Source organism: Notechis scutatus, chromosome 2 (genome assembly GCF_049901735.1).
Source record: "Notechis scutatus isolate UNSWTSFEM ecotype Mainland chromosome 2, rNotScu1.2, whole genome shotgun sequence".
Classification (NCBI taxonomy): domain Eukaryota; kingdom Metazoa; phylum Chordata; class Lepidosauria; order Squamata; family Elapidae; genus Notechis; species Notechis scutatus.
The window spans coordinates 105177955-105190080 of record NC_142010.1 but is presented as its reverse complement, the minus strand read 5'-3'; the positions used below and the strand labels follow the sequence as shown (position 1 = coordinate 105190080).

At 38.0% G+C, this 12126-nt stretch overlaps 1 protein-coding gene across 5 annotated transcripts in view; it reads left to right on the top strand.

Moving 5' to 3' along the window:
- Positions 1 to 386: 386 nt before the first annotated feature.
- Positions 387 to 12126, top strand: part of COX10 (cytochrome c oxidase assembly factor heme A:farnesyltransferase COX10) — a 111142-nt gene continuing 99402 nt past the window's right edge. Inside the window, exons 1-4 of one of the 5 annotated variants that reach the window (XM_087955682.1) lie at positions 387 to 590; positions 721 to 806; positions 3309 to 3435; positions 4381 to 4690. In XM_087955682.1, the coding sequence (XP_087811808.1) occupies positions 3343 to 3435; positions 4381 to 4690 (403 nt within the window). In that variant the 5' untranslated portion in view covers positions 387 to 590; positions 721 to 806; positions 3309 to 3342. Of the gene's footprint in view, positions 807 to 3308; positions 3436 to 4380; positions 4691 to 12126 lie in introns of all 5 variants that reach the window. The other 4 variants (XM_087955683.1, XM_026667611.2, XM_087955681.1 and 1 more) reach the window with 4 other exon arrangements.

Here is a 12126-nt window from a genome sequence, read left to right as displayed (position 1 = left end):
GAATTTGGAAGAGCTGCTTAGCGATTGACTGAAATCTTTGCTCAGCCGTGCAGTTTGCTGAACGCTTCCACCTTCCAGCTACTGTGCGAGAAAAGAAACCACCTTTGCCGACTCGATAGCCATTGTTGCAAGCTTTTCAAGCTTCGTTAACACTAGAAGTAGCAACCTAACTTCCGCGGCAGCGCAAACCCACTACCAGCCTTTAGGACGCCACGTGGCAAAATCTCCCGTGGTGCTGGCCGGGGTGGGTGGGGAGTAAGGAGGCGTCAATCTTGCGAACGAACCTTTCCCGAACTCCTTTCGGCTACAACCCGAGCTTACTTGCTTGCTCGCTCTCTCCGGAAGACCCCGCCTAGTAACCCGGAAACGAAAAGAAATCTGTAGCCGGGAAAGGTCGTTCTCTTGTCCAAGATGGCGGCGCCCAGAAAGTCGCGTTGAAGGAAACGAAGGGCAGGCTGAGCGTCGGGGCCGTGGCCGGTCCCTCCGTTATCCGCTTTACCTCAGGTTAAGTCCGGCTCCGAGATTGAAACGCCTCAATCCGATCGTAGCTTTTGGTTCACTTCGCGGCGGTTGGAGGCGGGTGCCTCAAGGTAACGACTGTGTGGGGGAAGGTCAGTGCCTCGGACTCCCTGGATTTATTATCCCCACAAGAGCGGTGGATTGGAGTGGTTGATGGGGAGGGAGAGATGCTTCTTCCACCCATCATTTTTTCTTCGTCAGATTTCTGCTTTTTCTCCGGATGTTTCAAAGGGTGATTGGAGGTCACGATCGTTTATTTTAGGTAACTTGTTTCATTGCTTTTCAAGGTACCGTAAACTTAGAGGTTTAAATCAGATCATTCTCGGGCAGCTGTGAAGCTCTAGCTAATAAGAGGCGTTAAGCCATAATTAAAGGAAAGGGAAGGATTTTCGATTCATTTTATGTCGCTTATCCTGAATCGAGTTCTAGTTCCCGTTGACAGCACGGAGAAAGAGTAGCCGTCTTGATCGGTCCTAACATTAAATCAAAGCTCTTGCAAGGATTTTTTTTTTTTTTGGCAATCCATTTCTTTCTGAGTATTTGTACAATCATCAATCTTGACAAGCATCTTCATTTTCTAATCCATTTCAAAATATTTCTCCTTAATCTTGTAGTGCAAATTAGTGAAAGTAATACTTTCAATAAGGCAAATGTTTTAAGTTTTCCCTTCAGTGTGAAAAAGCTTCTCATTTTAAAATGTCTATGTGGCTAAAAGTGTCTCTTTGCTTCCTGGAGACATGTTCCATTAAATACTTGTATGCTTTTAATGCTTATGTAAAAATTAACACATACATAGAAGCTTATTTGATGCCTTTCAGTCAGTTTTTGACTTCTCACATCATCATTGATAAATTGCTACAGATTTCCTGGCAAGATTTCAAAAGTGGCTTGCCATTGGTTCCTTCCTGAGGCTGAGACAGAGTAACTGCCTCAAGGTCAGCCAGCTGGCTTTGTACATAAAAAACAATTGGAACTCAAGGTTTCTGGTTTTCTACTGGGGTTATTTAACCACTATACCAAACTAACTCTCAATAAATAAATATAAATAAATTGCATATGGATATTTTATATGTGTGTGTGTGTGGGCAGAATCTCATCTGCCATCATCAGGCTTTTTATATATATATAAATATATATTTATATATATATAAAATATAAGGGGTGGTCCTTGGTACTCTCTGAGCTTGCTTGTTTTCTAATAATGTTACCTAGTTTGGTTAATGAAAAGTTTGCAAGAAAACAAGCAAATTCAGCACCAAGGACACCCACCCATTTCACCCCGAACTATAAATATTCTCCTTTATTGATATAAAATATAGTTATTAAAAGGGATTTTTTTTTAGTTTGAGATTACTGAAACTGATTTTAATGGGTGTTTAGCAGATCTATAATATACGAGTTTGAACAGGAATATGTACTTTGGATTCTTAAAGCATTGTTTCAGCGTTTTGCTTAGTTGTCATGGTTTTTTACTATGACAGTTAAAAAGCTGAAGCTTTATGGTTGCTTTATATCATAGCAAGTAATTTTTAAGTTCTGTAATAAACATGTTTCAGCTGGTTAAACAATAAAATAAAACAATCCTGATGTTAATGTTCAGTACTTTTATGAGCTACTTTTAAACAAATGTTCCGTCTTACTGATGCTTGACTAATTTTAAACAATTTTGTAGCCAATGGAACTAGTAAAAGAACTTAGCTTGGTTGTTTGAAAATAAATACTAAATGATTTTCCTTTGTATTTGGCAAATTGTATGTAATTTCAGTTTTTTAAATCTTATTTCTCTTGTGCATCTTCCTCTTGCTACTGAATTTGAAGATCTACATAATTTTATTTTAGGAAATGGAAATGTCATGCACAAAACAACTATTTTTGAAATGGTTTTGTTCAAATTAAAGTGTATGGTTGGATATGGATTGAAACAGTCTAGCTATGGTCTAAAACATAGCCGTTCTTGCACAACTGTTGTGGTTTAGGAATGGAGAAAACCCTAAAAACATTACAGTGATAAGTGAAGCAAAGAAGGAAAGGAAATATACTGGCAGGCAGGACTTTAGGACATGTCACCTAGGATGGAGACAGTGGCAACCAAGAGAAGGGAAAATTTGGCAAAGATCAGGGGGAAGTAGGCTGGTGAGATATAATGAATTGGGATATTGGTCCCGACAAATGAGAGGAGGCAGAAGGAGGTGTGAAGAGAAAACATTGGGAAGATTAGTGCAAGGTTAGGTTTGTTCCTAGTTTGCCCATATTTGATAAAACTATGAAACCAGTGTTACTTGAGAGAGCATCTGGAGTATAATGGTTGCCATTGAGATTTGTATGGGTAAAGGTTTCTAATGCATATTTTTCCATTTAATATGCTTTGTAATTTGTATTTTATTGTTTTATAGTTTTTGTTTGTATTTTATTTTAAGTAACTGCTAGAAGTAGCATTGTGAAGAAACAATATACCAATATTATTAAATAAGTAAATGGCTTGTGCCAATGGTAGAGGCGAAGGAAGGAAAAAATGGATGGATGAAAGGATGCTGGGAAGTATGTGGGCTAGTGAGATAAACTGTCTTCAAAATAGTTTCATGGAAGGAAAATATGTATACTTTCTTGCACTGGGATCCCTGCAGACTTTATTTAGGCAACTGAAAACAGCAAAGAAGTTTTTTAATTTATTTTGCTGAACAGTATATGATGGCTTGGCAGAACTTCTCCTGTATTACATTTAGTGCATACACCTGTAGCATGCTGTAATATTTATTGTAAATGTTTTAAAGAGAAATTCTCTTTTGCAGGAAAATTTTTGAAGCACATCCAAGAAAATATATCATGCAACAGATGCCATGCAAGTTTGCAAGTTTCTTTAGAGTCATCAAAGTAAAGGGAGTTACATTTCAACAACTAAACTTCTTCAGGCGAAAAGTAAGCTTATATAACATTGCATGCTATCTCAAAAGCTGGAATTGATTACAGCTATACAATTTCTGGATTGATTAATTGATTATGAACCACTATGTCACTGTCAACTCTTAGCAACAACATAGATAAGCCATCTGGCCTTTTCAGCCTCTCACCATTTTGCCCATCACAGTTGTAATTGAGTCCATCCATTTTGCTGCTGTTTGTCCTCTTTTTTCTTTCTGTCTCTACCAGCACCCTTTCTTTATGCTCATATCCACTTGGATATGATGGCCCTTCAGTATTCGGAATTTACAAATGGAGATGAAGATACATTTGTTAAATATCCCAAAGAGAGAAAAAGTAACACTGGGATAGATTAAATTGTTGTTGCTCTTGGGTTATATTTTAGTCACATCATCCATGGATTATATTCGTATAGCAAGGAAGAATTGTAATTTATTTAAGGTAGCATTCATATGTGCTGTATAGAATGTAGCTAAAACAGGGCTGTCAAACTCCAGGTTCATCATGTGCTAACCACACCCACGTGTGGTTTAGTGAAGGGGAAAAAAATTCTGATAAGTCACGTGACACTGCCATGACAATGTGAGTTTGATACCCCTGAGCTAGAAAAACAGGTACATCTTTTATTTTCTATATATTTCTGTAAGTCTAGTGATGTTTAATGATTCACAGAGTATTAAAGTTGAAACTTTCAACTAGAATTTAAGGTATTCTTAGTAATAATCTTGCATTATTGTTTTAAAATATAAAATAATGTAAGATAAAGAAATATCCCTGGATGTGTTACTAGGGGAAAAAAGCTTCCCTGAAATTATCATATATAAATTCAATCAATATAATGTGACTTTTTCAGGAGTACATAGAACAAGAAAAGTGTGATTTGAAGAAACCTAAATATGTTAAAATGGCTGTTTTACAAAAAAAAATGTTTTTCTTTTCCAGTATGTAATGCAGCATAAGAAAACACTTTTTCAGCAAGCAAAGCTGAAGCCAGCATCAGCAGTACTGCCTTGCCTGGAAAGACAGCATTCAAATGAAGAGACAATGATTGTCCATGAGGTGAAATCAGTTCCCTTCTCAGAGAAACCAGTGATGAATGAAGAAACATTGAAATTGACAGCAGGTACTACTACTGTTGCAAAAACTGTGGAAGAATCAGTATCGAAAGAAGAAAAAGATTGGAAAGAAATGAAATTAAATTTGGATACTTTACCTAACATTTTGGCTCGTTTGACCAAAATTAAACTTACAGGTAGGTCTTTTTTCTTTTCTTTTATGGAACTGTTTTCATTACATGTATTTTCTTATTTGTATTTGTTTATTTTGATTTTTCAATCATTTTTTTTTAAAAGTTCTGCAACCTCATACAGTGCCTCCCAACTATTGATTAGTTACCCAAAATTTTGTGAAAGTGGTTTATCTTTGGACAGTGACATACAAACCCATTACCCAATCACAACAGTGACATTTAAATAATCTTAAAGTGGGGGTGTCAAACTTGTGTCCTCACAGCATCATCACATGACATATCGTGACTTTTTCCCTCTTCATTAAACCAGGCATGGGCGTGACCAGGATGTGATGCATCCAGCCCACAGGCCGCGAGTTTGACACCCCTGACTTAAAGTATTTTACCTACATTGCAGAGGTGGTATTCAGCAGGTTCTGACCAGTTCTGGAGAACTGGTAGCAAAAAATTTAAGTAGTTTGGAGAACCGGCAAATACCACCTCTGACTGGCCCCACCCTCATCTATTCTCTGCCTCCCGAGTCCCAGCAGATCAGCTAGGTCTTCTTTTGTTGCCCTGCACTGGAGAACAGAGCTGGAAAGCAGGTTAGTGGGGTGAGAAGGGAATGGAGATTTTGTAGTGTCCTTCCCCTGCCACGCCCACCAAGCCACGCCCACAGAACTGGTAGTAAAAAAAATGAATCCCACCCCTGCTACATTGGGTAAAAAGGAATTTCAAATCAGCATTTTTGTGTAATGAAGGAAAAAGTTTGGAAAGCACTTGTCTAATCTTGCATCTATTTAGCAAAAATGAAGAGCTGTGAATTCAGTAGACATGTTTGGCATTGCAGCCTTATTTCCTTGTCTATTATTAGTCATTTCATGTAAGGAAATGTAGTATTACAGAGTTGGTTTTTATATTCTCACATAAAGAAGCACAGTAACAGATTTCCATTTTTTGTGCTTTCAATTGTTCATCACACAATATCTCAGTGTTTCAAGTATAGTTCTTCATAAGCTGCCTTGAATTTCTTTGGATTTAAACTTGTTATTTGTAGAGAACATTTTCATTTAAAAGTATGGACAGTTCTATTTTTAAACTAAAATTGAGTTTTGGGGGAAAACTTCCATAGATGAATAGGGTTTGTATTGATTTTCTTTTAACTGCGCTCTTCATATATTTCACACACAGAAGAAAAAGAGAGAGATCCACAATTTTTCCAAAGGCTTTTAAGATTTTGAGATATCTGCTAGAATGAGATCAGTAGCTCTGCATCAAAACAAATGTTTTTGCTAGTTTTGCTGTATGCTTCTGCTATGATATTCATTCTGCCAGGGAACATTGGTGCCTCTGTATCATCAGAGAGCCATTTAGTTAAATGGTGGAGAATGGCAGTAGGGATGGGCAGAAACTATTTTTAAAGCACATTAAGCACACAGATAATCCTTATTTAATGTTGGTAATTGGGCCAACATTTCCATATCCAAGATACGCAGTCCTAAAGCACAACTTCATGTGACTGCAATGCTTAGCACTATAATGTTCCAGCACTATTCATTGCCATGATTAAATGAATCACCTTTGGTCATTAAATGAGGACCTCATGTGTCTGTAACTTCTGTTTTCCTGCCGGCTTCCCCATTGACTTTGCTTATGGGAAGGTTACAAATTGTGATCATGTGACCATGGGACACTGAGATGGTCAAAAATACAGGCCAGTTCGCAAGTGCTTAGTTTGCAGTCATGTGAATGTGGGGTTCTGTAAAGAACCAACTGTAAGTACCACTTACTCATCAGTGTTCTAAGTTTGAATGCTTGCTGAATAAATGCTAGTGTTAACCAAGAATCACCTATGTGTTTTTGTATGGGGCAAGGGTTTGTCTTGAAATATTGAAAAACAATATAGCTGATTTTTGGCAGTTATCCTTGTTTGCCTATACAGGTGAAACTCAAAAAATTAGAATATTGTGCAAAAGTTCATTTATTTCAGTAATGCAACTTAAATGGTGAAACTAATGTATGAGATAGACTCATTACATGCAAAGCAAGATAGTTCAAGCCGTGATAACTGAGATAATTATGGCTTACAGCTCATGAAAACCCCAAATCCACAATCTCATAAAATTAGAATATTGTGAAAAGGTTCAATATTCTAGGCTCAAAGTGTCCCACATCTAATCAGCTAATTAAGCCATAACACATGCAAAGGTTTCCTGATCCTTTAAATGGTCTCTCAGTCTGGTTCAGTAGGAATCACAATCATGGGAAAGACTGCTGACCTGACAGTTGTGCAGAAAACCATCATTGACACCCTCCATAAGGAGGGAAAGCCTCAAAAGGTAATTGCAAAAGAAGTTGGATGTTCCCAAAGTGCTGTATCAAAGCACATTAATAGAAAGTTATGTGGAAGGGAAAAGTGTGGAAGAAAAAGGTGTACAAGCAGCAGGGATGACCGCAGCCTGGAGAGGATTGTCAGGAAAAGGCCATTCAAAAGTGTTGGGGACTTTCACAAGGAGTGGACTGAGGCTGGAGTCAGTGCATCAAGAGCCACCACACATAGACGGATCCTGGACATGGGCTTCAAATGTATTCCTCTTGTCAAGCCACTCCTGAACAGCAAACAACGTTAGAAGCGTCTTACCTGGGCTAAAGAAAAACAGACCTGGTCTGTTGGTCAGTGGTCCAAAGTCCTTTTTTCTGAAGAGAGCAACTTTTGCATCTCATTTGGAAACCAAGGATCCAGAGTCTGGAGGGAGATTGGAGAGGCACACACTGCAAGATGCTTGAAGTGCAGTGTGAAGTTTCCACAGTCTGTGTTGATTTGGGGAGCCATGTCATCTGCTGGTGTTGGTCCACTGTGCTTCATTAAGTCCAGGGTCAATGCAACCGTCTACCAGGAGATTTTGGAGCACTTCATGCTTCCTTCCGCAGATGAGCTTTATGGGGATGCTGACTTCATTTTCCAGCAGGACTTGGCACCTGCCCACACTGCCAAAAGCACCAAAACCTGATTCAATGTCCGTGGGATTACTGTGCTTGATTGGCCAGCAAACTCGCCTGACCTGAACCCCAATAGAGAATCTATGGGGCATTGCCAAGAGAAAGATGAGAGACATGAGACCGAACAATGCAGAAGAGCTGAAGGCCGCTATTGAAGCATCCTGCTCTTCCATAATACCTCAGCAGTGCCACAGGCTGATAGCTTCCATGCCATGCCACATTGAGGCAGTAAATGCTGCAAAAGGGGCCCAAACCAAGTACTGAGTACATATGCATGCTTATACTTTTCAGAGGTCAGATATTGTTCTATGTACAATTCTTGTTTTATTGATTGCATGTAATATTCTAATTTTCTGAGATTGTGGATTTGGGGTTTTCATGAGCTGTAAGCCATAATCGTCACAATTATGACAAATCATGGCTTGAACTATCTTGCTTTGCATGTAATGAGTCTATCTCATATATTAGTTTTGCCTTTTAAGTTGCATTACTGAAATAAATGAACTTTTGCATGATATTCTAATTTTTCAAGTTTCACCTGTAGCTGTCCATGTTTGATGGAACAGTCAAAAATGCCTCCAGGATCTACAAGTCCACAATCCTTGTTCGCTAAGTCCTTGAAGTGAGAAAAATAAAAAGTATAGAGAGAAAGGGTAAGAGAGATCTTCATGCATTCAGATATGTTTGCTTCATGGAGACAGCAAATATATTTGAATGTATGAATTATTACAAATTAATTTTATTTAGAAGTAATTTGTGAATAATTGGCTTATTTTTGTTAATAGCTATTTTGGAGTATATACAGTGGCTTATTTCAATTATCAGATCCGTCTTCTATATTGCATTTAGGTTTTGGACAAGTTATTTGTTTATATCAATTTGCACTTTGAGAAACAGGTATTTAATTTAGTGATAAATGCTATGTTTCCACAGCAGCTGTTCTATGACAGAGCACATCGCTTTCAAAAGAACAATTTGTGTTCACAGTCCAAGAATAATTTGAATCTTCAAATTATTCCAAATACTATAGTATGTGTATTAGTGAGAAATCTGCTACATATCGATAGGTAGCTTATTGAATGCCTCGTTTAGCACCCATTTGAAGTTACAATGGTATAAAAAAATAACCCAAGAGGTCAGGAGGTTGTAAGCCTTTTGCAAGACATGATATTCTGCTCAGCAACTGTGGTTGCTAAATGAGGACTACCTATAGTGTTAAAATATTTTTCCCAGTTAAGTGACTGATAACAGACATCAACATGATTTGCAGATTCAACAATAATTCTTCTTTGCTTGGATCTCAGGACAGCAAAGTTAGAGTATTATATCTTAGCTTATGTTTTAAGTAGTTTAAATTAAATTTTACTAGTTTGAATTTGGAAGAAAAAGAAAAAATCAATATCTTATTTTATGAATAACAAAAAAAGTGTGGATTCTAGCAACTTTTACATAATATCTAAAAATACTGATTTAACACATTCTAGTAAATGGTTACATAAATTAGCAAAATTTGGGAATTGTTTGCTAGATGATACAACAATTTAGAGAACAGAATAGGTTTGCAGAGGCTTGTGTAATAATGATCCTGATTATGGTGAATGTTGTTAGCATTACAGTGTGCTTTTTTCAAGACAATTTTTTAAAATAGTTTGACTAACATTTGGTTCAAATACTGTCAATTGTGAGAATATTTTAAGCATATGGACTCTTTCTAATGTTCATGATGTAACTGCCGGTGGAACAACCATAAAACGAAAAACAAATCTAAGTATACTATGTAAACAAATTGGTGAGTCTTTTACCACTAACAATTACTCTTACCAAAGTGTGAAAGTGCAAGAAGAAAAATATTGATACAGACATTTTTTTGTAGCTTTCCTTGGGGAAATATTAAAATTTAGAGTAGTATGATGAAATTCTCCAACTATTCCCATTAAAGCAAAACTACATTTTCTTTCTTATTTTCACTACACATTTATTATAATATTTGTGATAATGATTTGTATGCAGGATTGTATGATGAAGAACACCATGACTTAGGTGGAGGTCTTTTAGGCAGTAGGCTGAGTGAGGTGGGGGGAAATATAGCAAATATTGTCTGCCACCCCAGAATTTCCAATCTCATAAACTCTACCTAGTTCTTTTAGACCTCTTAATGACATTCCACAATAGATAATCCTCAACTTACAAGCATAATTGGCCCAAAATTTATTTTGCTAAGTGAGATATTTACTAAGTGAGTTTTGCCCCATTTTACAACTTTTCTTGCCACATTTGATAAGTGAATTTCAACAGTTGTTAAATTAATAACATGGTTGTTAAGTGAACCTGGCTTTCCCATTGAGTTTGCTTGTCAGAAGGTCACAAAAGGTGATCACATGATCTCAGGATACTATAAACGTCATAAATATCCAGTTGTCAAGCATCTGAATGTAAATCACATTACCATGCGGATGCTGCAATGGTCACCAGTGTGGAAAATGGTCAAAAGTCACTTTTTTCAGGGATGTGGTAACTTTGAACAGTCACTAAATGAACTGTTGTAAGTCATGGAGGCTTGTACTTCCAAGTGTTGGTAAGTACGAGCACAGGTATTCCTCATTGTCTGACCATTTGTTCAGAAACCATTTGAAGTTACCATGGTGTTGAAAAAAAAAACCTTTATGGGCTGTTTACAACCTTTGCACTATACCTTAGTCATGTGATCACCATTATAGTCAGTATGTATTGTTTCCCTTTTTTTCTCCCTTCTCAAGGCGTAAATTAATTGGAAAGAAAGGGATTGCAAGAAAGCCCAGAGCTGGAAGTTGTACGAAAAATATGCAAAAACCTTACAGGACTATTTTGAAATCTTTTTCTTTCCAATCAATTTCAAATAGGAATTCTCTCCTTTGCCTGACCCTTTCCTGCTTCCAGCATAATTGTGTGGTTCTCAATGTCTACAAGAACAAACAGCTCATAACCCCAATTCAGACCAGAACTTCTATCGCTAAGGGAGGTCATCATTAAATGAGACATACCTGATTGTACAACCTTTTTATTTTGCAATGGTCGTTAAGTGAATCACATGATCATTAAGTGAAACCAGCTTCCCTCATTGACTTTGCTTGTCAGGAGCCGGCTAGGAAGGTTGAGAGTTGTGATCATGCGACTCTGGGAAAGAGATGCTGGTTGCCAAGCTTCCAAGTTTTGATCACAGGATTGTGGGGATGCTGCAGTGGTTATAAGTCCAGGGACTGGGTCATAAGTCACTTTTTATCTTTTGATGTGTAAAATAGAAAACCGTTTCCTCGCTTGAAATCTATCTCTGCTCTGAAGTGTGGGGGATAAGAGTCAGGCAAAGGAGAAATTGCTGACACAGATTGCTTGTTTTTTTTTCTCCTCTGCAGAGCAGAGTAATTGGAGAGGAGAGGAAGAGAGTTCAAAAAAGCGTGTTGGTTGCATAGTGCACCCAGTGCCTAGCCTCAAGTTGTGATTGATTGCATTGCTTTTGATGTATACAAAACAGTACACAGCACTTGAGTAGTCCACAGGGCAAGGGAGTGGTTAGAAGGCAAACAAAAGCTGAAAGTGAGAAAGTGGGTACAGCTTGTGTCTTTTCAACTGGAAAGCACAGGGGTGGTCACTTGATTTTCCACTGCTTAGCAGTGGAATTGTCAATCCCAAGTAAAGTCTTCAAATAAGACTCACCAGTAGTATGCTATGTTGGTTCCACTGCTGCCTAACTGAATGGATTTAGTCGAGGGTGGGAAGCTGAAAGGTAGTCCCAGAGGTTCCTTTATTTCAATAAAATTCAGAATAACAAAGTTGGAAGGGACCCTGTAGGTCATCTAGTCCAACCCCCTGCTCAATCAGGAGACCCTGTACCACTGTGTCAAACTCGCTGTGTCATGTTGCTGTCATGTGATGTTTCGCAATGTTTTTTTCATTTGCGGAGCTGGTCTGTGTGTGGCCTGTGCGTGATGCATCTGGTCCGTGGGCTGCCAGTTTGACACCCCTGCCCTATACCATTTCTGACAAGTGGCTGTCCAGTCTCTTCTTGAAAGAGTGTTGAAGCACCCTCAACTTTTGAAGGCAAGCTGTTCCATTGGTTGATTGTTCTGACTGTCAGAAAATGTCTCCTCATTTCTTACTTCCTATTTCTCAGAAAATGTCTCTTTGTCTCTCTTTGATCAGTTTCCATTCATTGTTCCTTGTCTGGCCTTCAGGTGCTTTAGAAAGTAGATTGTTCCCCCTCCTCTCTGTGACAGCCCCTCAAACATTGGAACACTGCTGTCATGTCACCCGTGGTCCTTCTTTTCACTAGACTAGCCATGCTTAGTTCTCACAACCATTCTTCATATGTTTTAGCCTCTAGGCCCCTATTCATTATTCATACCTTTTACTCCTACTTTTTAGCCATATGAAACCTTTGGGGGATGTCAATCAGCTGGATAGGATGAGATGATAATATTCAGATA